Here is a 27957-nt window from a genome sequence, read left to right as displayed (position 1 = left end):
ATGACACTGTATATCAGGGAGAAAATACTCTGGTTTCAGCCATTTTGGCTAATTAGGATAATCAAGATGCAGAAGAAACCTTTGAGCTATAGTACACTGCAGTTTTATTTCTGTTTTGTAAACATGCTTAGGCATACCTGTGCTAAATTTTATGGTCTGTATTTTTTCCTCTGATTATTTTTTTTACTGTACAGTATACCTTGTAATTTCTTCAAATTCCTTCAAATTTCTTCAAATGTCCTTCTATTCAAGTTAGTGCTCAAAAGCATCAAAGCTGTTCTTCATTTATTGTACACGTAGCTTTATCTGATGTGTTTTTTGAATTGTTAAATTTGCTAGTTATGTTTGTTTAAAGCTCACATGCTGTGGTATTTTAAGTTTTGTGTAGCATGTAATTTAAAGAAAACAACTAAGAATTGGTAACCTTTGACTCCTTTGAATAATGATGCAAACATTTATATTTGTAGTGTTCAAACTGTGTAAAGGCCTTCAGAGCATTATACACATATTAATGGCTTAAATGATTGAAGTGAAAGTATACAATACAATAAGCTGAAAAACCTAATGGATTTGTACTAAATGCAAAGTTATCTTTTGTTGTATGAAAGTGGTAAATCACCTGCAGGTTCCTGTGTTTCTAGAACACTGCTGTAGGAATATCATTTTTTACCCTGGTTCAGTGTAGATTTTTTCTTTGTTGTTGTTAGCTTGCCTTTGGAGGATGGACTAAATATTCTCAGAGTGCTAATAAAACAAAAATAATACTTTATACATGCTTACTGTAAAACCAAATCAAAACTATGGGTTAAGATTTTAAAAAAATACACTATAAATTTGCAAATACATTTTTGGTCTACTGTCTCCATTAGGAATGTAAATAAGTATTTAAAAATTGTGAAACTTACAATTTCTGAATACTGATATTGCAAAGAAATTTAAAACAGACATGAGAAATACACCAAAACAATTCTGGTCTTGTAGCTTGCAGTAATAATTACAAAGCATGGGCAGATGCCAGTATCGAAAGAAACAGTATGTTTTTCTTGTAGATGTAGCTGGTCAGAGCTGTGTCTCCATCCTAATACTACACATAAATACTGCTTCTCCCTTTCTGAAACAAACCACCCTACCTACAATTTTTCAAAATCAAATCCACAGCTCTTTCTGCAGCCCAAAAATGCTTTTGTGCTTTGATGGAAACTGCTTGTTTCAAGTTGTACATGCCATGTAAAGGAGACATGCATATGTTGAGCGAGAAAGAAAAGGCAGATTCTGTGACTCAGTATATCTCTTCTGCGGATGTGAAGGGTGAGAAGTCCTGGAAATCTACCAGATCTGCCGACCTGTGCATTCTGTTGCCATGCGGAGTCTCCAGCTGGCACCAAGCTGATGTGTTTTGCAAATGCTAGTTTAGAGGGAGTACTAGATCCTTATGAGATGTTGGGTTTTGCCCGTTTGCCAGAGGTGAAGATTGCTGCAACTGGGATTCAGAAGGGAATGTGTGCCTGCGTCTCCAGTGTTCCAAAGCAGCCTGGCATATTAGCTTAAATCCAGATGGATGCAGGTCTCCACATAGTTTTCTGGATTGCGGACTTCATGGACTCTGGCATGAGCACATTTTTGTTTCTGCTGCCTCAGCTTCACAAGCAGTCATATCTTGCAAAGGGTGGTGCAGAAGATGGGATGGTACTTACTGTAGCTTCTTCATGCACAGGAGTCAGTCCTTGGACAGACACAATTTGCTTCACTTCTTGAGTTGCACTTTTTAGAAGTATAAACATTAGTTAAATGTTCAATTGTAAGACTGCAAAAGGGTATTTTATGTGTGTGAATATAGATACCTATCAAAAGTGGCAAGATACTATGCTGATGTTACCACTGTAAACTTCTTTGAAGGAAGGATCTTGTACAGTCAGAGTTAAACTCGTTATGCATCATGATGTTAAAATATAAAGGGTTTTCTGATGTATGCTTGTGTTCCTTTCCAGTGTGTAATGTGGAATGAGAATATGGGTAGGCATTATGTAGCTTGAACATGAAGCATGTTGCTGAATGCTAGTGTTTCCTTGAGAAATCAGTCAACCAAAGTAAAGATTAGAGATCTAGTAAAAAGCGAAAAAATACTTTGGGGTCCCCTTTTCTGGGGTATTTTGAAAGAATGAATGGCTCATTTATATTTATTGCTCAATCAGATCCTGAATTTCTTTTCCATTTCTTAAGATGGCATAAGGCAAAGACACAGCAAGCAATTAGGGACTAGTTTTAAAAGAAGCTGCATTTTTTGCCTTCTAGAGCACGTTAAGAAGGGAAAGCTTACAGGGAAAGCCTACTTGTAACTAAGCTAGTTCGAAGGATGCTTTGTAATTCTGTTTTATTACCAACCTCCCTTATGTGCAGAATCTATAAGCTGTACCGTGTTCTGTTTATCGAGTTATTCCTTGAGTCCCTCTGGCAGGAAGAAGGGCACTGTTATCCTTGTTTTACAGTAGGTGAATGGAGGCAGATTGAGGGTGGAACATTTTCATGGACTGTGTGTGGCAAAGCAGAAGAATGAGCCTAGGTATGCTATGACTGGTCTGACGTCTTGTTCACTGGACACTGAGTGATTGCTCTGTTAAGAACTGACCTTAAGGAAATTACATTGTTGGTTATTGATATATTGAATATTGGTATATCTTGACAGAAGTTTTCATTAAATCTTTCCCATACCCAATTTTAAGTAATAATCAATTTGGTTTTACGTGTAAAACTTTCTAATCTGGTAATAGCAATTTCTTCCATAACAAATTTTATGTGTTTCAGAAAGATTTAACACTTTCTTTTTCCTTCTACATGTGGTGATCAGCAGTTTGCAGTGATTAAGTTTGCTTTATTAGTGTAAAAAAAAAAATCATCTTTTCTTCCAGAAAAGTAGTTTGTCATGCTTTCTATTTTGTAATACTTAGTTGTCTTTTTAAGAGTAATTTTTGTAGTGGTATAACCACTAAAGCAAGTGGAGACACAAATTATTTATATGTGTGTGTCAAGCTAGGTGGTTGGGGTTTTTAATTATTAGGTGCTATAGACTGCTTTTTTACTACAGCACTTGAATAATACGCATTCATTTTTTGAAGGCAAATGCCTTTCTGAGTAAGGAAAACTTTAAATTGCCTGGCCTTTGCGGGGCAGGTGTATTTAATATACATGATAAAACTTAGACCTGCAAGTTTCATGAAATTGAACTTGCTTTTGGGGGAAAAAAATCGTAATTTTAGATTGCAGAATTGAAGAGTTTTGATCTTAATTACTAGATGAAGATTTAGAAAATTGCCTTCTAATGCAGGTTAGGAACTCTATCTCTTCTGCCATGGATGGGAATCTTTAGAATGTGGTATGTTTCCTGCTCCTCAAATGAGGAGTCTTTCGGTTTTATCACTGTTGCTTAAGCTACTTTTGATCAGTTGCAAACACAGTGAGGAAACAGACAAACTAAATATCCTGAAAAATGCCTTAATCTGGATTATATCATAATCAGATTTGTGATTTTAAAACTCTGCAAGGTTTTGTAACTTAATATTTCATTAACTGCTAACAAATCTTACTGAAAAAATATCTTTGGATAAAGTTGTATATGAACCCTTTTGCTCTTTTGTTTTTTCTGGATGTATGCACGCATACACAAGCACACATGTATTCTCCTTTTTTGCCATAAGTTTTATTACAACTATATTTGATATATTGTCTTTTGCTATTAGGATAACGGTTGGTTTATTTTTTCTTATTCAAATTATGTACAAACACTAACTAAATTAATTGTGATCAATATATAAAATGTAAATAAAGTACTTAAGGTCAAGATTGATAAGAAAAAGCAACATCTCACTAAGCTTGTAATAGTGCTAACAAAAATAGATTGGGATATTATTTTTCAGAATAGTAAATAAAGTCTAACTCTTTAACTGCACAGGATGCCAACCTCACTGTGATGGCAGATTTTTTTTTGCAGTTGAGAAGTTGTCAGGCATTTGAACACTCAAAGCATAAAAAAAAAATCTTGTTCTCCTTTCCAAAACTATCTGCTGCCTCCAAGCATTTACTTATTAGTTTTAGCAGACATCTGTTGTTGTAATTTCATTGCATTTCTGTTTTGTATTGTTTGGAGGTCAGCAGCCCTTGTTCTCATTCCTTTTTTCCTCCTGTGTCCATTTCCTTATGAGCTGTTATACTGCTAATACTAAATTAGTTTGTTGTGACTCTTCCACAACTTTGGAATGGTCAAGGAGTGACTTAAACTCTAGTACCTGTCTGATTAACTTTAGGCTTGAAACTGTCTATACTGTATAACATAGGAACAACTTGTTCCCCTTTATATGCTCCATATCTGCTTTTTATGCCTGTGTGTTTCCATGCTTCTGGTGTGTTCTGTTGGATCGTAAACTGTTAAATTCTGAGCTCTACTAATATTTTATATGCAAAGTTACATCATGTGAGAATGAGACTTGAAACTTTTCATAGTTGGAAGAATGGTCTTTTTTTCCCAGAAGGTGTTGGTCAGGGTTCCAGGAAGTTTTGCTAGAATTGCCGAAAGAGAATGGGAGTCCCAAACTTTCCGGTCCGACTGGTTTGATTGCTAACCATATTTTTCTCAGAGGAAGCACTGCCAGCTGTGAACATGGAAGCAGTATTACACTGTATGGTGCTTTCAGTAATATTCTAGTACTATAAAGTTTGAGTCATGCCTGATACTAGTGTTTAAAATAACAAAGGAGTGGGAGGGGAGATACAGTAATGTCTGAATAGGTCCCTAAATTTACATAGATGTATTTCTTCATGTGAATGTAAAGCTTGCTCTTGTGTATCTTGGGTTCGTTTTCCTTAAAATACACAACACTGCTGTAAAATATAGTATCCTGGTATTACAAGGTTTTAAAAACTCTTTCTCTGGGAAGAGAAGATAACGTTCTCCATGTACCCCAGTCTCTGAAAAGAACCTAAAGAATGCAGTGGACACACACTATAGCAGATCTAAAACGATGTTAATTTAATCTTGTGTAGATTCCTTTTTAAGCTGGCAGTAGTGACTTTTGTTTATGGTAAAACCTGACTTTTTCTATACCCCACATCCCACACACCCCACCCCAAAAAGCATACTTCAACTTAAACGCTGCATTCTATGTGTTCAGGTTTTTCATATAAATTTTTTTTTAATTCTGTCAGAGAGGTTAGAGGCAATGCTGCTGCAGTCTTTGAACTCATTATGTGGGAGGATGCAGGTTCATATTAGAGCCAGTGGGTTTCATATGCAGTTTTAACTCTGTGCTGCAGGAAAAATAAATCAGGCCTTCCTTTTGGTTTGTTTCTGCACCACAGTTATGGGAACCTGACGATGAATGCATTAGCTTGACCTGCCCTATCTCAGTTCAACTGCAGCCAGCTCAGTTCAGGCTACCTTACTCAGCTTCTGCTCATGTGGTTTTACTAGCATATAAATGCAAGTCCAGTTCAAAGATTCTCCCATGTTGAAATTCTATAGCAAACAGAAGGCAAGGGATGGTCTCAGACTCCTGTGCAAGATGATTCTACCTGAGTTCAGGAGGAGTAACTAGTATCCAACAGAGGAGCACAAGAGAAATAGTCCTTTGCTTGTAAGTTGTCCTTGAAGTTCTAATAAGCAAATAGTAGGCAGCTTTTTTATTGTGGAAAGATATACGCACCTAGGTTAAGGCTCTGTGTGTGTGTATATATATACTCTCTGATTTTATTTTGACAGGAACATTTTGATCCTACTATGCAGTTGCATCTTGTTCATCAAGCTTCATGTACCATTCCTCCTTACCTCTCAAAAAATGGATCAAGCCTTGGAGATTTGCTAATAGGCTTCTTCAAATATTATGCCACAGAATTTGAGTAAGTAATAAACTCACATCTTACTGTTTTAGAATATGCAGAACTTTGATTCCTTCTGTTCAATATATCAACATGTTATAACCCTTGAAGAGAAAGAATGCAGTAATGCAGGAGTGTTAACTGATAGAGAGGAAATGGGTGAAAAGACTAAAGGACAGCAGGAATGCTCATAAAGAGTATCTGACATCTTTTGCTTAGCCAGGCATCCTATTGTGTAAAACAGCTGCCAGATGTTAGAGAGCTTTGTCCTTTAAAAGTCATTTAAAAATAGCTGGGGTTTGTTATATTACTATTCTAAACTGCCTATCTATGCGTGAGAAAGATCTATAATTCTTAGTTGTAGTTTAAGGTATTGATTGTGATAAGAATTACTTGGACCTTAACAGGTCCGCTTGTCTTCTGTCACCCTGAGTCAGTGGAGGTAACTGACCAGGTAGCACCTTACTTTGACTATATCAATATAGGCCACACCTAGGGAAGAATTCTCCCATATATAGTCGCTTCACTAACCTTGTTGGTTTGCTAGAATGTGAGTTTAAATTTGGCATCTGTACTTTCTTGTGGAAGAAGACGAGAAGTTAAAGTTGTGAGGGCATCTGAGAAAGCTGTAGATTGCCAACATTTTGCCAAATTGTCACCTGAATTTCTTTAAAAAATTGAGTGTCCGTATAAATATCAAATGGTTGTATTTCACTCAGCTTAAAGATCTAAAGAATTTGTTTCTGAGGCAGTTGGTTCATACATGTTGCTGTCCTGTGTATGTGCATCATATCCATTTCCTGGAAAGAACAAAATTGTCCTGGTTTCAGCTGGGATAGAGCTTCTTTTTCTTTGTAGCTAGAATAGTGCTGTGTTTTGGATTCAGCAGGGATTTGGTAGGAGAAGAATGTTGATAATACACTAATGTTTTTAGTTGTTGCTAAGAGATCAAGGACTTTTCAACTCCCAGTGCCCTGCTAGTGCCCAGGTGCACAAGAAACTGGGAGGGAGCAGAGCCAGAGTATCACACCCAAAATGGGCAATGGAATGCTCCATATCATACAACATCCTGCTCAGTATATAGATGAGAGTTGGCAGGGAAGCTCACTCTCCTCTTCCAGGATTGCAGTTGCAGGATTTTTTCTCTTCTCTGGGATTGCTAGTTAGGAAAGAGCTGGGCATTGGTAGGCAAGTGGTAAGCGATTGCACAGTGCATCACTCATTTGTATATTCTACTATTATTGTAATTATTTTAGTTTTATTTGAATTATTAAACTGGTTTTATCTCAACGCGTTACCTTTACCCCTCCAATTCTCTCCCCCACCCCTCAGACAGGGGAGGGTGAATGAGCAGCTGCATGATGTTTAGCTGCTAGCCAGGTTTAAACCACCACAAAAATGTGTAACTCATTATATAATTTTTGAAGTGTTCATATACACTTCAGTGTAAGAAGTGAACAATCATGAAATCCGTAAAAGAAAACATCATGGGGGTTTGCACCACGTGTAGAATAGGTAAGCTAAGTCCATATGGCCTGTGCAATTCATGAACTAATTGCACTTTGTACATGCTTAAGCCTGATTCTGAGAGATTTTCACATAAGGGATTTTCCTTCAACGATCTGTGCAGATAGGGGACTGGTCTTTTGTCGTAGAAGTTTCTCCTGAGTACCTGTCTCTTCAGCTGACAAGGTGCTGTTTGCTAAACAAGTAAATTAGAAAAAGCTGCTAGAGGATATCCTCAAATTCCGAATTTATGTGGAACACTAGATGCATCCTTTGCTACTTGTCTGTGTAAGAAACTGTTAATCTTCTCATATGTGAAAGTAAATATCTTTTCCACTAATAAAGAAGTTTCTGGTTTGCCTGTGCAAACTAGCAGAGATGATCTTGTCCAAGTGCAGGAAAAATACCTAATTTGACTTTTCTGTTTTGGGTGCTTGTCAACATAGTCAAGAGCAGATTTCTGCGTAAGTCAGTAGCTGTTCCAGGAAGACACTTTTTTGCGTGCTCTTAGACATGCAGGATATACTAAGAAGTATGAAGACTAAAAATGCTGCGATATCAATACTCAAACTGATGATAATCTCTGAATATTATTTTTTGTGATGATAACAAATGAGGAAAAAATGTTACACAGACTTAATCACAGAGGCACAGGGGAGCTTCTGGTTAAAGCAAAGCTTGAAAGTGAACAGTGAAGATAGGATAGTTGCTGAGGTCAAGGGAAGAAAAGATTATTTTTTTTTTTTAAAATCAACCAAACAAACAAAGAATATCTGGCTTGATTTTTTTCTGTGTTAAGTACCTGTTAAGTATTTAAACATTTGACTGGCAATATTCTGTTTAAAAAAAAAACAACTGTAAAAAACAGCAGTTAGATTCCTATGTTGAAAATGTTACATAGCTGAGAAGGCATATTAGGAAATGACATGCCTAACGCAGCAGCCTACATTGTTTTTAACTCTTTCTGCTACAGAAATAAAACTTAGTCAGGTGTATTGTTTACTTAACCATCTATGTATCCCTGACAACTGTAAATCCTGTTTGAAATGAGCAGGGTGTGTGTCTCAAAGATACTAAAATTCCCTATAGTTTCATAAAACCTGGTAACTGGCTGGAGAAGAGAAACCCAAATTAATGCCCATGTGGGAGAAAAGGCGGGCAGAACATGGTGTTTAAACATTTTGTGTGTGTGATAGCCAGCCAGTGAGAACAAGTACAGTGTCACACTATCTGCAGTATCTGTTATCTTTGCCTTGAGGTTGCTGATGGAAACAATGTTATAGGTGGAAATGAGGGTAAGAGTTAAATACCTACAACACAGGGCTCTGTTATGTCTGCCTTTCATGGAAGAACTGAATGTGTTGAATATTTTCATTGCTGTAATTGGTATTTTTTTCAGTGTTTGCTTTCCCTGTAAAATATTTACTAGTGTTTTTATGCCCAGAAATTTTAAGATTGTATTTCAGATACTGTGACTATAAGTTAGGTAACATTTAAATGACCAGAGAGCTTTCACTATTGAACTGTAACATGTTTGATGAAAAGATTACTAAAGAGAACACTACTTCAGCTTTCATAAAAGTGACTTTTGTAGATCCCTGTCTGTGGAGTAGGACACAATACTACCAGGTTTGATACACGGGATCTGTTTTACTGAAAGAACAGCATGCAGTCAAGAATGATCAGATCATGTGTGAAGATGATAATTTTGGACAGAATGAGTCATTGATGCCACCTGCCTGGAATGCTTAACTGATCAACTGTTTTACACATATTGGTCAGGAAGATGAAGGGAAGATGGAGATATATTGTTTTAAACTTCCCTCTCAGTCTAGCAAAGGCCAGTCGGTATTTCAGTTAAAATCTGTTTTACTTCACTTGTAATTTAAGGGCATGAGGGGCCCAAAGAGTAGGGCACAGAGGAAGAAACAGGAGCCTTGCATGCTGTGCAGCCATTAATAAGTTCATCTACTTGTGCTGTGTTTTTTCCCCCTTATGCTTTTAATCTGCTTTGTTTATTTAGAAAAAGCTGTTTCAGAAAACTGCTGATTACCATGTATTTATACAGTGCCCATTCCACAGTCCTGCTCTAGGGTTTTTGGTGTGTCCATAAGAAGTAATTTTTATCCCGCTTCATAAGTTACCAGAAATGTGATTTGGAAACTGCTGCATATATTGAACTTATACACTACATATGGCAAAGCTTGATTTGTTGACAAGGTTATATAATTAGCTTGCCATAAGAGTTCAGGTCTGCATAATGTTTCTCATGATACAGCTGGCTAAAAGTATGCTGAAACTCCATTTTAACTTTCAAGTATTTCAAACTATCAAAGGTCAGCTGATCACGCAGTAAGTATGACCAGGTAAAAAATGTATGGAGGTGTTCTTAAAAGAAAGTATTTGGAAACTGGTCCATGTTTACCAGGCCCTCAGATTAGAGTGTCTGATTTCATTTCTGCAGCTGTGAGTGAAGGCAGCAGGTTTTCACTTGGCTGGCTGTTTACAAAGCAAGACCTTGAATCAAGGCCTTGCTTCTCTGAAGTTACTGCTAGGGAACCTAGAGATTGTCCTTCGTGACTGTACTTCTTTTAAATTTAGTGTTTCAAGTTATGTAGCAGTTGGTGGACATGATAAAAGATTGGTTACATTATTGTGACAAAAAATAAAACACAGTTGCTCACAGCTCTCTTCAGGGTAGAACTGGTCAGGTAATAAAGGGATCATTTTTTAATAGTATGTTGAATTAAATATGCTTGCAATTTGTACCCATCTTAGTGTGTTTATGCAAGTGGCTTTGGCTTACAAGAACAATCTGGAAAACATACGCTTTTTAATCTATTTGTAGTGTATTTATACACACTTAGGCCTGGTCTTTTTCTTTCAAATTCTTATCTTCTCCATGAGGAGCACATACCTAATGCGGGCAGTGACACCAGAAGTAACAGATAACTGAAATAACTGTTTAAATGGTTATTGTTAACTTATGGGTTGAAAGTGTGTATGCAGAGGGTATTTGCTTTGTGTTGGCAATAATGATGTTATTGTGTGCAAGCCAAAATGGTTAAAATTGATACATGAATCATTTGCTATTGGTAATTCATTTCTATTTCAGGATTTTGGTGCCAAGGCAGGGTTAGTGAAGGTTTAATGAGACTATTAGATAAAGTAGTCATTATCAAGTTTAAATAAAAAGCTGTTTAAATAGCTAGAAATGTCACTTTTTTGTTGCTTTTTTGCTAAATCAGTGTATTATAAATGCATTTATTTTTTGTTGAGGAATCAAGTCAAGTATAACCTAGAGAAAAAGAAGTCAAGAGAAGAATTATATGTTTGAAGTGAAACAATGCAGCCTGGTTTAACCAAACACAGATCAAATACTTTATTGCCTGACTTGCCCCTTCTCCCCCAGTTTAGACCTCTGATTTTTAAGTAAGCTTTTAGAAAAAGCAGAAGAATTAAACTGTCAGCTTCTGCTCATGACCAGTATTCTGGAGCTGCAGTTTAAACTTCTTTGATGCTCTAGTCAGATGCTTTTTCTCTTTTGTCTTTTTTCGTGTTTGGGGGTTTTTTTTGAACAATTCATCTGAATTTCTTGTTAAGCCTGTGTTGATGGTAGTTTGTTAAAAAGACATGATAGGAAGGTATTTGGTGCTTCACAATATCTGTAATTCTTGTAGTAGTAGTCTATTATGGGAATTAAGGAGAGGGAGAGTGATGGGTTAGAACAAAAACTTTAGTCTGCATTGAATGCTAGAAATTATCATCACCTGTACTATTTTTCTAAAGACTATATCAAGAGAAATCTAAGTATACACAGCAGTGGGTGAATAAATAATCTGAGGTATCCTAAACTATGCTTCATATGCTGTGTCCTGCACCTTTTTGAAACAGGCCCTATTCATATTCTTAAATAGAAGAATAACGTACATGTTCTATGGAAGTACAGTTATTCAGACAGCTGACTTTCATAAGTGGTTTTAATCATGAGTTGTATCCAAGATAATTTGAGGAATTACAGGCATGGATTTTTAGCTGGTGTAAACTGTCTTATCCCCACCAACTTAATGGAGTTATGACAATTGACCTGTGGCCTAGAGAGCACAGAGTTCTTCCAAATTTAACTGATGAATTTGACTGTATTTTGATTTACAGTTGATATTTACAGATTTTCTGCAGGTGGTTGTTGCACCCAGCCAAGCTCCTCTCTCTGCATTATGTCAAAAGATTGATTCAGTTAGGAGATCACGTCAGGTGTACATAACACCAGTACAGCTAGCAGCATGCCACCCAGCTATCTAGGCCCCATTTCATCAGTGCATATGGTGATGCATTGTTGGTGATCCAGGTGTTTTGCTGATAGGGTAGTTCCCTGTTTAGTTTAGTTTAGTTTAGTTAAGAGCAGCTGAAAACTGACTGGATATATAAGAAAATAAAACTGCAAGTGATTGCTTTGGCTTCCAATACACTTGGCATATTGTTGTACCAAGCATCATAAAGATCATAAAGATGCTTGGCCCATCATAAAGATTGCCCTGTAAACTGTCTGCTGTTCCTTTTTCAATGTGATCATTTCCTATGGCTTTGTTGTTGTAAAAATGTGCAGAAAGCGGTAGAGTATCTTCAAATATGTACTTGAGTTGTTGCTCTGTTGTTGCACCTGTATGAGATCTAAAATTCAGCATACACAGTGTTAGTGCTTTCTAATAATAGGTTTCTTGCATCAGGAATGCTGGCCTGTAAGCAAGCTATCTTTATATATCTTTATACTGTTGAATATTTTTTTTAATGGAATGCAGTATGTAACTTCATCTGCACCTAGACTCCTTATGTTCCTTTTCTACCCACAAAAAATTCTGAAATATAGATTTGAAGCTATAATTTCTTTTGAACTTAGAAGTGTCTGTATCCAAGCTGACATTGTTTTAAGAAAAAAATTATTCTGTCATGTGTATGTTACTCATGGATATCTGTGATGTTTTGCGGATGTTTTTGTAAATAAACTTCTGTTTGTGGAAAATTTTTCTTGTTTCCTACCCATCATTCCTTACTCTTACATGGTGAATTATGAAGATCAGACTGTTGCACTAAATTACTCATAAAGTCTTTTGTTATCCAGGCTTTTGTTATCCATGACATAGCAATTTGACAATTTTCTTAATGTAAACTGATATTACTAATTTAGAGTCAAGAGTTAAAAGTTCTCCGAATTGTTTTCCTTTTCCCTAGTTGGAGCCATCAAATGATTTCAGTTCGTGATGCCAAAGCTATTCCAAGACCTGATGGTATTGAATGGAGAAACAAATTTATTTGTATAGAAGGTAAAATGTAAAGCTGCATTGTCATTTTTAACTGTTAAGACACTACATAAATCTGTCAATTAGACTTTACTTTGTGTTTTAATAATGCACACATGCAATATATTTATGTAGTAAATTAAGTTTAACTAATATAAATAGTTTTGGAAACAGTCCCACCAAAAACATTTGAGAAGGAAGCTTTAAGTTCTGTAGTGTTTAAAAATAGTTCTCCTGACCTTTCCTTCAAGAGCATTCATTGCCCTGTTACTTTTGGAACAGGGATTAGGACTTTGTCAAGGAATGGCCTTTCTGACAGTAGTGTGTGTTTTCCTGCTTTGCAAAAATACTCATCAGTTTTGCCAAGATTGAACTTCGGAAAAAACACAGCAGGCACATATTCAGATTACTCTCTAAGAATATTCTTTGTTGAAGTGCTCTGGCAATCCAAGTCCTAGCAGTGACTAGGTTATGTGTATGTTGATCCCCTTGTGCCTACTGTTTTTGTCTGGCTTGTGAATGTACAGTTTCTGCAGAGACTCTATGAAGCCCTCCAGAACTGGAGGGTAAACACAGGCTACCTTTTGGAGTTGCAGGTCTCAGTCTTCTTAGTGCAGGCTGAACTGGGCAGTAGCACTATACAGGGAACTTGCTTCATGTGCTCTTGATGCCTTCCAACTGCTGTGGGACATCTACATGGAGAAGAACAGTTAGCATGTATAGGAGATGAAGCTTGGACTGGGGAAGGAGAGGATAATAGACCAAGAGAAGGACTGAGATGTTAGGAGAATGCAAAGAGAAGCAGGGAAAGGACTGAGAGGTACTGCATAACTGGAAACAGTTAACACACAGAGATAAGACAGAGGTGTGAAAATCAGAATGCACCAGGTAAAGGGGAACTGGTTGGACAAGGGACTGTGGATTAGGAACCAAGGTGCAATGGGACCAGAACTAGCAGTAGATGGTTTAGAACACTGGGATAAAGAGGGAAGGTTTGAAATAGGAGAGGCGGCCTGAGCCCTGGCTGTAAATTAATGTAGGCTATTTAGGATCAGGATATCAAGGGTTGAAGTTTTAGGATAAAAGCAAATAGAACTTGGACAGAAGTGAAAGGGTAGTTAAAGACTGGGAAAATTTTGCTGGGGGAAGAAGGGGATAAAACAGAAGTTCTGTGGCTAGACAGACATTCCTCAGGATTGCTAGAGGTGGAAGTGCACCCAGGTCTGTATACACTTAGTCTCCAGCATTTGTGTTGTTCTGTGCAGAGAATAATTACCTACTGGTGAAGTTTGTTGTTCTGTGGCCCAGAGCTCACCAACTGGGCTGTAATTACATGGGTGGCAGTGTGAAGCCACATGAGGGGATACATCTCATTTGACTTCTGGTGGAAAAAAATCAACTACCAGTCATAGGGAAAAAAATACACTGAAAGGCAACTGCCTTGACTCTGCAGCCTCAGAGTTGAGAAATTTGAGAATTAGAGTATCTGCACAGCTGAAATGATTCGGCATAGTGTGTTGCCAGCATTGCCAAGGCTCTGGTCTGAATGTGGGAGGTGGGAATGCTGGGCAGCTGTGTCTGCTGCTGTCACATGATGCTGATCTGATGTGTTGTGGGGGGGCTGTGTGTTTCAAGCTCTCAATTTTTTTATGACATTACAAAGTGGTTGAATAATTGGGTTTTTTTTCAGGTTGGAAAATAGAATATCTGCGTAGAAAATAGGCACTTCAGAATTTGTTTTAAATGGGCTTTATTGATTACATACAACTTTTCCTTAAGAGTGCGTTTTGCATTTGAACTACTAAAAAAGCAAAATTATCTCTAGGTGGCACATCTGATTCTTTCCTGTTACTACGTGCTTCAAGACTTTATTAAGAGTGGGGTTTAGCCTCACATACCAAGTTTTTACTTCTGAATCGGAAGGGAAAAATTAAATTTCCTATTTCAACTCAAAGTAGGCTTCATGTTTATTATAACAGCTGTTAAGCCAAACTAGTTTAACAAAGTATGTAGATAAACTTCTGTGTATTTTGAGAAGAAGCTTTTAAAAGTTATGTAAAGATGTCAACATATTTTAGTTTCCAAGTCTTTGTCAGATTTTCTAGTTAGCAGGCTAAAATTTCAGTACTTGGTTTTATTGAGTCTATTTTTTTAGTATTTAAAATATATTTGTTGATAGATTACACAAGTCTGTGCCTGCAAGTTGCCACAATTCTGCATGTAGCACTGTATTTAGGCTCACTCAAAGAAAAAATTGTGTTCTGTTTTACTTTTTATTGGTGTTAAGACTTACTCTCACTTGTAATTCTGCTGTTAGAGGAACAAATACGGTAGAGATGCTCTTTTCAGACAGTTTAAAATCTGGCAGGCTATTACCATTATGGGGATACAGAGAAACTGCTTTTATCTAACGTTTGTGAACATTCCTTGTCAGAAGCTCTGTATTGCTAGTGACCGTTCTGGTTTCAGTTTAAATCTTGTCAATATCAGATAATATCACACAGTCTCCTGTTGAAAAAGACATAGTTTGGGAAAGCTAGAAACATGGCAATTTTGTGAGACTATTAAATTGATAGTCATTTAGGGAAACTGGATCAGAAGCCATCTAAGCTGCACCTGATTCATGTTTGTACTTTTAAATCTTTCAGATGCACATGTTAAAAATAATTCTAAAAATTATTCCTCAGGGTTTGGTTTGCAGCAGTTCTGAAGTTTAATGTTTTCTTGTATTTTCATTTGGAAGGATGATCCCCTTTAGCCTTTCAATCAAGCATCAGTGTTGAAGTTGTATTACTTTTTTTCGTTTAATATTCTCATCTCTGTGTGTGAACAGTCTTGATGGTTAGAAAATGTAGGGGTGTAAATAGTAGCTGATTGCAAAATTATTCTTGTTGCGCTCTAGGGAATGAGTTTTGTCTTTTGACAGTCAGTAAATATGCAGGAAGAATAAAGGGAAGATGTGAGTCAGCTTCTGTGGCTAGAGTACCTTTTTTCCCACTGACAGATTCAGAAGATTGTACAGCTTTGCTCTTGTTGTTTTAAAAAATACGTATCTCTTGATTCAACATAAAGTACATAAAGGTCTAGCATTAAAGAAACAGTTAACATCGCATTTAAGACACACAAAAGAAATGCTGTACTGCTTCACACGGTAAGGGACATGGAATTCTTAGTAGCAGGAAGTCACTGTGTCAAATTATGTGACTGACTTTAGAAGACTATGTACCCTTTTTATCTGATTGTCAGTTTTTTGTTCCAATCTGAATGTATGATGCATTCTAAAGTAAAATAAATCTGCTTGTAAATGTCCACTGTAAACTTTATAGGTAGTTTGAAGAGAAACCTTTTGGAAACTTGCCAAATGCAACATTTATTGCATGAAACAATTGCTTTGTGATTTTTACCTTGCAGAAATAAAAACTCAATTCCACAGAGCATGTTCCAGATTGGAAATCCCAGTCTCCATAATGGCACAAGACCTTCTGATGTCTATTTAATGCTTTATTTTACTATAGGTCCCTATGTGAATAAAAGCAATTCATACCCAACTAAACCAAAAAGCTACCTGATCTAGTAAATACTTCTATGGTTCTGTGGCCCTTAAGGACTTTAATACATTCTGCCAATGTGAAATATACCATGTTACTTAAGCAGTTCTCTAGTAAGGCAAAAAAGACTATAAATCTGTTTTGTAGCACATTGTAATGCATAGTTTCTGCATCATAATTTTTTAGTACCTATTGCAATTGTTTTTTTCCCCTCAAAAGTCAAATGTTGTCAACACTGTCAGCAGGAAGGAGTACTTTTTTAATCCTTCAATTAAAAAAAAAAAGTTCCAAAGTATTAATTATGTTAGCAAAAAAAAAAGGGCAAACACCACATAAATTTGTAGTCTTTTAGAAGGTGGAAACCCCAAATTGTTAACTTATTAATAGATACTGACAGTAGGTATGGACTCATAAAATACATTTTTACAGCAGTTGATACATCTTAATATAAAAAAATATAGTAAATATTTTACGGTCATACTTGTATTTCACTGAGAAGCTGTTGAATGAGGTGAATTTAAGTGAACAGTTCAAAGAGGCACATGTGTAGTAAGTCTCAAAACATTTTAATATGCAAAATCATCTTCTGGTATGTCATCAGACTGTTAAGCAGTAACAAATAATTACTGATGCATAAATTCAGCACAATCAGAATATACTTCAATAGATACAATAACCTGACTTTCTAATGGTATGTAATCCATAATAGCCTTCAGGGTTTGGGGCTTTTTTTTGGATGAATGTTATGTAGAAATAAAGATTGAGAAGCAATGATATGTTGACCGTTCTGGGTTTTGTCTCATTACTTGCTCAGTGAAGGCAGCCTAGCTTTAAATTTTTTTAACACTTTTAATGTTTGTGTTTGATCTTGCAGAGCCCTTTGATGGGACAAACACTGCTAGAGCTGTACATGAGAAACAGAAGTTTGATACTATTAGAGGTGAATTTCTGCAGGTAAAAAGTACATCTCATTTAACTTTTCTGATCACTTTGGTTTTCAGGATAGTTGTACAAATGCTAGTCATTGAACCTGCCTGTTTCCAATGTTTGTGTTATGACTATTTCTGTGCTTTCTACTATATAAGTAATAGAAATGCATTTTTATATATTTTTGTGGAAAAGTATTTAGTAAGAATATTTATTAATGTCTGGCACTAGGCATCTGGCTTAAGTTGAAATGGGTACTTGAAATAGGAAACCCTATGTCTTAGATTTTCTTGTGTGTGTAAAAATCTAATGATGGTTAATAGCTTTAGAATTATAACTTTATGTAAAAGAGGAACTCGCTTGATGGTTGCTCTCAAAGAGTTGCAGTCAACAGCTCAATGTCCAAGTGGAGAGCAGTGACACGTGGTGTTCCTCAGGGGTTTGTGTTGGGACTGGCATTGTTTAACGTCTTGGTTGGCCACATGGACAGTGGGATCAAGTGCACCCTCAGCAAGTTTGCCAACGACACCAAGCTGTGTGGTGCGGTCGACATGCTGGAGGGAAGGGATGGCGTCCAGAGGGACCTGGACAGGCTTGAGAGGTGGGCCTGTGCAAACCTCATGAAGTTCAACAAGGCCAAGTGCAAGGTCCTGCACATGGGTCAAGGGAATCCCAAGCACAAATACAGGCTGGATGATGAGTGGATTGAGAGCAGCCCTGCAGAGAAGGACTTGGGGGTGTTAGTGGATATAAAACTATGAGCCAACAATGTGCACTCACAGCTCAGGAAGCCAGCTGCATCGTGAGCTGCATCAAGAGAATTGTTGCCAGCACATTGAGGGAGGGGATTCTGCCCCTCTATTCTGCTCTTGTGAGACCCCACCTGGAGTACTGCATCCAACTCTGGGGCACTTGGCATAAGAAAGACATGGACCTGCTTGAGTGGGTCTACAGGAGGGCCACAAAGATGGTCAGGGGGCTGGAGCACCTCCCCTGTGAGGACAGACTGAGAGAGTTGGGGTTGATCAGCCTGGAGAAGAGAAGACTCAACAGAGACCTTACAGCAGCCTTCCAGTACTTAAAGGGGGCCTACAGGAAAGATGGGGAGGGACTGTTTATCAGGGAATGTAGTGATAGGATGAGGGGTGACGCTTTTGAATTGAAAGAGGCTAGTTTTAGGTTAGACATCAGGAAGAAATTCTTCAGTGTGAGGGTGATGAGACCCTGGAAGAGGTTGCCCAGAGAGGTTGTGGATGTCCCCTCCCTGGCAGTGTTTAAGGCCAGGTTGGACGGGGCTTTGAGTGACCTGGTCCAGTGGAAGGTGTCTCTGCCCATGGCAGGGGGTTGGAACTAGATGGTCTTTAAGGTCCCTTCCAACCCAAACCATTCTATGATGATTATTTCTTCCTACATGAATTTGACTGGTAATAAACAATGTTTTATGCTTCTTACTATCCCTTTTTTATAAATATCACCACCAATGATTTTCTGCTGGTTTTTGACAGCTGTATTAAATTGGTACTTTTCTTTTGGGAGACCACACTCATAATTTTAGAATGAATCGTTCAAACTGGAGCTTTTACTGTTCCAGTCAGTGGAGGAAGCAAGGACAACTTTGAAGCAAGCAAAGATTTAGGCCTTGGTTAAACATCATTTTTCTAAAAATCCTTGCTACCAACTCTTTTATGCATGTCTCCTATCGCAGGCATTGCATTTGGAATTGCAGCTCAAGTTCTAGTTTTCTGAGCTCTCTGACTATGCATAATGTAGTTATGACTAGGAATTAGTGCACAGAACTGGCTTCCAGCTTTAACCAGTCAGACTCCCCTGTTATGCTGTCATTGGAGGCTGCTCTTTACTCCAGTTAATCAAGTCCTTAAATGAGGGCTTCTCCAGCAAAAAGGAAATCAATGCCAGATATTTGTAATAGAACAAATGCTATAAGGTGTTGCCTTAGTCAGAAAAAGATAAGTTTTTTGGTTTGTAATTCTGTTCAGAAACGTCAGTTTCCTTCTATTTAACCATGTTAGTATACAGAATACTGAACTGTTCACATACTTTTACATAAAATACTTGATTTTGTGAATCTGCTAAAGCAGTGGTTTACAGGGCTCTCTCACTGTTCTGTCAAATCAGAGTGAAGTTCTCTTTTCAGTGTTTTAAATTAAAAAATTTGTTTCCAGCCTGTGTGGTTTTCTGAAAAATGTAAAAGCAGTTGTTTGATCCTAGTTGTCTGGAAGCCTATATACTAGAGTGTTACAGCCCTCAAAAAACTTCCACTTTACTAGGAGCCATAAGGAATGACAGTTGCTTAAAACTGCAAGTACTTATTAATCTTGCACTTTTTTTTGAGAAGCCTAAGGAACCTGTTTGTCTCACTGCCCTTGAGAGATTATTCTTCCTGTGGTTTTCATTACACACTGTGGTGGTTTAATTCATTCTGCGTAAAGACAAAAGGGTCACTGCAGTTATTTGCAGGTTCATGGCCTGACAGATGTGTCCTGGAATTCACACAAGAATACAGAAGAAAATTGAAATAACATATTTTAAAGACACAGTTAAGTTCTGGAATTGTCAGATTCCGGATATGTCTTATATCAGGAATTTTGACATGTGTGAATTTGAAACAATTATTTTGCAGTCAGAATATCAATGTAATGCTTAAATAATGTTAACATCTGTCTCCACAAATGTGCTCTCGCAAGGCTGTACATTCCTCAGTAGTTCATTACATTTTGTGTACCTTTTTGGCTTTTTTCTTTCCTTAAAAAAAAACCCCAACAAACCAAAAAACCCCCAAAACAAACCACAAAACAACACCCCTCTCTTCAAGAATGGGAAAAATACCAACCTAATTTTTGTGGATCACTGAGACTCTGCTGCTTACAGTGGTATTTAAGTATTAATGGCAAAGATTATTTAGGCTTTTAAAACCTTGTACTTTTTTCCCCAGGCTTGGCATGTATTACGAAACAGGAAAGACCTGAACTATATATTACCTTTAAGAGCAGCCATACAGAAAAGATAACCAACCTCTTCCACTTTCTTCTTATTGGATCCTGCTGAAATAAAGAACAGTATCACAATCAAGAGGCAGTTACCCCATGGTTTTCTATGACATGTTTTTCTCTGTAAACTTTTGTTAAGGAAATATTTATAAGAAAGGTAGCATATTTTATTATCTACATTTGTTAATACAGCTGTTCATTCAAAGGGTATGTTTTCTGAAAATGCAGTTGAAAATGTTGAAATTTCTGAAAATGTTGTTGACTTCTAGAAGAAATTCAAACAGCAAGCCACAAAAATAAATTCATCTTAAGGGAAGTATGGGAATATACTGACTTGTTTCCATAATTTGTGTAATCATTAATTCAGACATATTTTACCATGAAATGAAGACATTCAGAGCTAAAACAATGTGCAAGTCTGACTATATCCTTAAGGAATTGCATACAGTACCCACTTTGAGGAACAGACAGCCCCTGCTTTAAATCTACGTAATTACAGTAAGCACATTTGTTCAACTTGGCACTTTCCAGTTTTATTTCCCTTTTACATTGAATAACAAGCAACAGTTTATGAAAATTAAGATAGATTATGGTTTGTAGTATGCTGGATATCAAGAACTGTAATCTAAACTGGAATTTTCAAGTAACAGTTCTATGACAAGTTGAAATAAATAAGGACAGATCAATATACATAAATGCTTCATATTCACACAAAGTAGGCAAGAGACTTTTTAGTGGTTCCTTTTACATATGTGAAGTAGTAGTGATGTCTGCTTTGGGGGGGAAGAAAAAAACAAAACACACAAACACAAAAAAACAACCCAGACCAAACCCACAAACCAAAAAACACCCAAACCAAAAACAAACACCCCACTACCCTACCACTGCTACAATAAGCTGGGCTTCTGTTTTGATTTTGTGTAAATATTTGTAAATTTGTCAGCTACTGTAAATTAAATTTAAATAGTTAATCTTGAAAATTCTATCTTTTCCAAAATAAAGTTGTGAACACTCTTTTAGACCTCCTGTAACACAATTTGTGCCTCTCACATATTTGTTATTGAAGACTAATTCATTATTAAAACTGTACTTACCACTGATGTCAACTTCATTTTTTTAAGTTTAATATTTTGTATGGTGTTCAGTGGAATAATGTTTATATAGAGAAAATACAGCCTATTTTTCCAGTTTATGTTATTTTGTACTGCATATTTAAACTATTTCCTATAATTAAGTAGAAAGGGAAATGTCCTGTAAAGGAAATCTTTCCCCTGTTGCAAATCATAAACTTGTGTAGAGCTATTCTGTGCTGCATCTGTGTACAGGTAAAAGTTTCATCTATTGCCATCTCTAACGAGATTGTGAAAACCCTTATGACTAATATAAGGGTTGTGGCTAATAACAAGCATTATCTCTTCTTGTGCACACTTTTAAGTTCTAATTTATTTCAAGTTTTACAGTTTAGAAGTTCTAGAAAGTGTAAACTATTTGCCAGCTGTGAGGTTACTTGGTACATACTTCATCTAGTCTAAGATTAAAACAGCTTCCTTCTGCAATTTATACATTCTTTCTATTTTAATCCAAGTCCAGCAATCCGCTAAAATGTTCTTACTCAATTCATACGTTCCCCCTCACTGCCCTTCCTCTTTATAAAATGGTAGACTTGGTCACAGTGAAACATTCACTTTTACCTGCTTGTAAAATGGAAGCAGAAGTTTTTTGTACAAGATGATGTCTGGATTCAAAGAGGTTCTGCAAGCCCTAGGTGGATTTGGAGGAGAGGGGAGGGCTGCTCATTTTTTAAAAAGGTGCTGGCTCTCTCTTTGTCTAGAAAATCTGTTTGGGGACAAGCCTGTTTGTTGCTTCCCCTCTAGAAAACTTTCCTCACAGAAAACGCCCCAGTAATTTACTGTGTTAGCTAAGCAAGGTGGTGTAACTTGGTTTAGTTTACAGTGAAAGAAACTAGTGGGTAATCTGGCAAGAGCATGAAAAGTGTCAGGGCTCTCACATATTAAAAAGTAATCTGAGAGGTCTAGAAAAGAGATTTCACCAGATGTCACGTTATATTATTCTCCTGTCAAGGCTAGCGAGCAGCACCACTTTCCATGAGTGAACATAATTGTATTTGTTAAATGGTGGGCTGCAACTTTTGTCAGAAAACTTCAGATAAAATGCCACAAAATAAATGGTTTGGGGAGAGTGAGTAGGAGCTGAACTTTGGCTAACTTTGGATTCAGTTCTGCATAGTCTGAAGTTGTTCAGAGGTTTAATGACCTGTATTTTCATCTACTCTAGGCAGGTATCCAGAGCAAGAAATTCACTAATGGCTATCATAAATCTTAGTATGAAGTTTTCCCTTCTCCTCAACTTCAGAATAAAAACCTTTACACACCTGTCCCTTGACGTACACCCTAGCAGGAATAGTTTTTCTGGAAGACCTTTGGTAAAAGGTGGTGTTTCCATGGAGTGTTCAGGGTTTCAGCATTTGTGCAAGATGCTTAACTTCTTTGAGGCTTCTTACTGCCTTGAAATAAAAATGCTTTAGTTCAGCTGTTTGTTCTTTTAGGACTAGTTTTGACTACTCAGTTTGGCATTGGGGTTGCCTGTCATTTCTCACCTTATGTCAGAAACTACTAGTGTCTCATATAGGATTTCAGGAACTCTCTTTAGTCCTCTAGCAGTGCGTTTAATTAACAGGCTCAGAGCTGTATGGGAAGACTAAACATTAGCAAGAGCTTCCCATTCAGTAACAGTAGTGCCAGAACTGGCATAGGCTGTATACTGTGAAACTTGAAGCTTCTTTTCTATCTCTCTTGCTCTTACTTCTCCTAAAATGTGATTGTGTAAGTGTGCTCTCTGTACTTTAAGGTGTTCTGACAGTCTGAGAGCTTATTTTTAAGAAATCCCTTACAAAGAGTACAATATAAACCAGTTTTAAGACTCAAACTGAAAGGTGGCATGGTTATTTGGGAGAAATGGGCAACCATGATAAGGATGTAAGATGAATTGTAGATAACCAGAAGTTAGCATTTGTGAATACTGTCCCAAATGCTTATTTGGAACCAATGCTTTACTTGAACTTGTGTTACTGGACTCAATTCACAGTATATTGGGTGTTAAATTTAACTCCGTATGAGAATGTCACTCTTGATTTAAAATGGACTCTACTTGCTCTGGATTATCTCACGTGTATTTTGTAGTGTTTGTTATGTTGTCTTGTTTTCTCCAATCCTTGTATGTTTTGATATAAATCTTTCCCTCACTGATTTTACAGAGTATAGTGCTTGTAGGAAGAGCATGAAAGAATATGCTATTTTGGTCAATTTACAGATCAGATTAAGTTGTGAGAAGTACAGGAAGGAGAGCACTAAGTCTGGAAATAATTTGAAGGAATTCTGGTAAAAGGTTACTCACTTTCCTCTTGCTGTGCCGAAGACTGATTCAAAACTTGTGCAATATATTTATGCTTCATATAAAAGCATTTCTAGAAGGTTGTAATGCTCTTGTCTTCCGTGTGTAAAGAATGTGAAGTTCTCTACCTTAAATATCATTGTACTGTGTACACTGTCTCTGTGCTCATGATAAAATATGGAATTTAAGTTAGTATCTTTTTCAAGTACACTTCTTCAGGAAATTATGTTCTGGCCTTGTAAATTGTGTACTTCAGTGGGTAGGTCAAGAGACCAGACAGGTTTTATCTGTATGTACTGTTTAGGAAATATTTTACTTGAAGTGAATCTGTCAGTAGAAATTTAATTTAGCATTGCAGAGAGAGCTTGTACTCAGAAATACTTGCTTGGGTGTTTCTGTACTTACAACACAAGGAAGAGTTCGCTGACCAATTTATAGCCAGCTATTTATTTGACAAATAAAAAATAAAAACATCACCACCCTCCCCCCCTACCCCCCCACCAAAAAGGAAAAAAAGGGGGATTAGAGTTATACTGTGTATTCAATGTTTTATACCTGAAATAGCTTCGAAGTTCTTTAGTTAGAATCAGAGTCTCAGTGCTTCTCCCCCTCTACTAAAAAATATTTTTTAAAAAGTCACTAGTTTGGCTAGTACAGGTTGGAAATATTTTCATTTTGTCTGTGAAAAGCGCTGCATTTTGTGTGAAATGCAGAATAATAAAGGGTAAATGTGGCTTAACCTAAACCCTACATGGTAATGTAGTTTGTCTTTGCTTTAAATTAAAATTGGCTCAAGTCCAGTCAAAGAGGAGATTTTAAATGTCCTGTGATTTAACACAGCAACAAATTTGGGAGTTGAAAAGTATTCCCTGTGTGTTGTTAAAAACTACAGTGCATCTGATACCTCTTAGGGTACAGTATTAATTATTAAAGTCATATGTCCTAGGCACTCATCCACTAATAATTCTATTTGACCTCTCTAGCTCAAATCTGAGGCACTCCGGGTGTGCTCAGGAGTGGAACTTGCTTTTGAATGTACCAAATGCACCTTTTCTTGGAGCCACAAGAAAACTCTCCTTCCACTTCATCTGTGCCATCCACCCCAAATTCACTAGAGGTGGCTTGGGAAGGTGTGCGGGGGCTCCAGCCCCTTTCTCCTGCCGCTGTCCCTGCTGTAAAAACACCTCGTTGGCAGCAGCGGGCAGGTGAAGGGATGAGCAGCTGGAGAGATGGCCCTCAGGTTTTGCCACGTGTCCTGACACCCGGTTGGTGCTAGGACCCAGGGTAGGTCCAGCAGCGACTCGGCGCTGTAACTTCGCAGCTTCTATTTAAAGACTGCCCTGAGTCAGGAGAAGCGAGAGCTGCTGGGGATGACAGTTGCTTCAGGCAACCCTGGGTTGGACAGGGTCGGGGGTAAAAATCACCGGCGAGGGCCTGAGCTGGGAAGGGCATGGAGGGGTACCGCGGCGCCGAGTGTGACAGGGCATCTGAGACCTCGTCCTTTGTAGAGGATGAAGAAGAAGAGGAGGAGGAAGAGGAGGAGGAGGAAGAAGAGGAGGAAGAGGCTGTGGACCCAGAGGAAGCAGAGGAGCTGACTAACAGGTACTGCCTCCCCAGGGACTCGCAGCCTCAGGGGCAGCTGGCAGCCCCATGCCAAAGCACCAGCCCGGGGTGTGCCAGAATGGGAGCCCGGTGATGGTTTTAGTGCCTTTCCCCCTTCCCTTCCCCAACTGCTGCAGATAAAAAAGAAGGGGGGGAAGGCGGCCTAAGGGGGGGCTGTTAATGGGGCTTTTTTTGGATGGGTATGGCTGTAATTAAGTTTTGTGCAGTAGGTGCCTGGCCTGAGTTCCCTAAAAGCTTTTCTATTTAAAGATCCTCTGGCATGACAGCTCAAGTGGCATCTCCCTCTGCTCCTCCCTCTCTGGCTGACTCTTTGTCACATATTGATCTTAAATGCTCTGCAGATTTGCTTGTCAGGGAGAAAATGGTCAAAGATTATAATGGCATATTGAAATTTGTTCCTTTTTATGGCCTTTCTTCCTTCCTGCTTGTCCCTCTCTTTTCAGTCTCTTCCTCAAAAAAGGAAAAACTTGTACATGCTTGCCACTGGATTTTGGGGGTGAAAGGAGGAATATTTTATCAAGTTGATTGTTTAATTATATTTTTTCTTAACTCTTGCACAGAAAGTTTGTTGTCCTAATGTTGTGCTCCTACCATCAGGAAATTAACAAGTGAGACAGCGGCCCAGCGCCGAGTGCATGGCCCTGGTTCTGCGCAGGATGCGGAGGCATCTGCAACCTGATCCACACGGACGAATTCCTTCAGCTATACCAGTGCTGTTGGGTTCAAAAAGAGACTGTGAGGCCTAAGAGTCCCCCAGTGCATTTCAGGTTGCAGGATTTCTTCCCTGACTTGAATAAAGCCTATCAGTTTTGGGTGGATACTGTAGGAAGAACCAAAGCCATTAATGTTGACAGCTTAAGGTATTTCCAGAAACCGTTTTTTTAAGAAATTTCGGTCATACGGTTCCTAAAACCTCAGTGCTGTGGAGCCATCCTGCATTTACAAACCACTCTGGGTGTATCATAGTTCACAGTGCTTTCTGACATTGCTGATGGTCACTGGGAGAAAAAAGATGGTAGAAGAGAGGCAGGAGGGGCTCTCTGCAGCCTAACCCATCCCGAGTGCTGTGGGAATGAAAGCCAAACAGGGAAACGTAGTCCAGGACTGCAGGAAAACTTCCTTGCAGAGGGAGTAGTGAGCTAGTTTTCTAAAGTGGGGAGGCACCCTCAGTGTGTAACAGAGGGAGATGTTGACTCTTCAGTCCCATACTGACAGAGAGGGGGTTTATGTGGCGATAAACACTGCACATGGATGCAACCCTACAAAAAAAACAGCTGAAGTTGGTGGAGTGGAGCTACTCACTGCAGACAGCTAAAACACAACTGACTGGGTATTTTTTACTGGAATCTGCAATTAAATGGCTAATAATAAAACTGAAATTGTAAAACAAGTGGGAATGGCTAACTTCTCCCTTAAAGGGAGGGAAATCTATGTAGCTTTGCAGTTATTTGCTGCTTGTGCTAGGAGCACGGCTTCTCCATGGGTGCCTGTTAGCAGCTCCTAGTAGCTGGATCTTGCTTCTGGCTGGCAGCCTCTGCAATGCAAACCTGGGCATTGCATCTCACCACTTAGTTGAATCACAGCAACCATTACCTTTAGCTGTCAGTTATATTAAGCATTGCAGAGTCTATCCCTATCCTTAACCATCTTACTAATAAGAGAGGTCAGAGTCTACCGGAGAGGTTTAACAGCTGTGCTCAGTGGTAACTGAGTATATTTAAATCCATTTGATTAGTTTAATTATATTAAAGGAGATGTAAAATTTGGGGTTTGGCACACATACTGTAACTGCACCAAGCACTCAGCAATAGCTTAGTAAAGTTAAATAAAACCGACTCTTTAGCTGCTTAAATTTTGTTGTTGCAAGTATCAGCTCGGTTGTTGAACTTAAGGCCTCCTGTGCTGGGTGCCTGGGCAGAGCTCGTGGGAGGTGCTAGATAAGCAAGAACAGCCGGGCCAAGCCTCTGGGACAGACTTACTCAGGCTGTGAGCTAATTATTTGTTGACAAACAGGTTTTCAAGCCCCTGTTGCAGAACAGATTTTTCTGTGTGTGTGTGCTTTGAAAACACAGCTTAGAGGAGGTGTAACCAATATGCAAACTTGGCTGAAGACAGCTTGTCCTGGACCCTGCCGTCACTGATTTATTTTTAACAACCCCAAGCTCTCTGCTGCTTTTGTCTTCCTCCTCTGCATGCAGTTGAACAGCACCTGGTTGTGCAACATTGCAGTCAGCAGGAAATTCCCAATTGGCTCCTATTTCCACCTTTCAAGCAGGCTAAATATCCTTATACCTGTTTTATGAGAGAGTTATGCAGAGAGATTGCTGGCCCAAGGTCAGCAAGTGCCTGTGTGAAAGAAGCAGAAGAGCCCTTGTGTTCCTCTGGGACACCAACCCCTGAGCCCTGACTGACCCACTCCACTTCCACACCAGTCCCTCTGCAGCAGCTGTGGGGAATGAAATCCCAAAAGCTGCAGCAGAGTTTATGACTTGCCTCAAAATCATGATGCATGCACATAAAAAGCAGAAAAGTTTGGGTTTCACATCTTTATTACCCTTTTTAATGTAATCTTTAAATAATTTGGTTTCCTAACACAGGTTTTTATGCAAGTAATGAGACCAACATGCAACATCAGTACCTATCATAAAGATGCGATAAGGCATCGATCGTATCCTTGTCAGCATAAATAACCCACTGATCTTCAGAGGATTCATGCAATGTTTTCTTGCCTTTGGGCGTTTTACTATCTGAGATAGACAGATTGTGACAAAT

At 38.1% G+C, this 27957-nt stretch overlaps 2 protein-coding genes across 10 annotated transcripts in view; both read left to right on the top strand.

The window, feature by feature from the left end:
• TENT2 (terminal nucleotidyltransferase 2) overlaps nt 1–24312 on the top strand; it is a 50860-nt gene extending 26548 nt beyond the window's left edge. For 5 of the 9 annotated variants that reach the window (XM_074813829.1, XM_074813834.1, XM_074813830.1 and 2 more), the window contains 4 exons: nt 5750–5886; nt 12601–12692; nt 17091–17156; nt 20097–24312. In XM_074813829.1, the coding sequence (XP_074669930.1) occupies nt 5750–5886; nt 12601–12692; nt 17091–17156; nt 20097–20209 (408 nt within the window). In that variant the 3' untranslated portion in view covers nt 20210–24312. Of the gene's footprint in view, nt 1–5749; nt 5887–8965; nt 12392–12600; nt 12693–17090; nt 17171–20096 lie in introns of those variants that run through there. The other 4 variants (XM_074813835.1, XM_074813833.1, XM_074813832.1 and 1 more) reach the window with 2 other exon arrangements.
• A 635-nt stretch (nt 24313–24947) lies between these two features.
• CMYA5 (cardiomyopathy associated 5) overlaps nt 24948–27957 on the top strand; it is a 49484-nt gene continuing 46474 nt past the window's right edge. The window contains exon 1 of the mRNA XM_074812047.1: nt 24948–25164. Within this exon, the coding sequence (XP_074668148.1) occupies nt 25013–25164 (152 nt within the window). The 5' untranslated portion in view covers nt 24948–25012. The remainder of the gene's footprint in view (nt 25165–27957) is intronic.

This window comes from Strix aluco, chromosome Z, assembly GCF_031877795.1.
Source record: "Strix aluco isolate bStrAlu1 chromosome Z, bStrAlu1.hap1, whole genome shotgun sequence".
NCBI lineage: Eukaryota > Metazoa > Chordata > Aves > Strigiformes > Strigidae > Strix > Strix aluco.
Note: the sequence above shows the minus strand (reverse complement) of the source record. Positions and strands in the feature narration are given on the sequence as shown.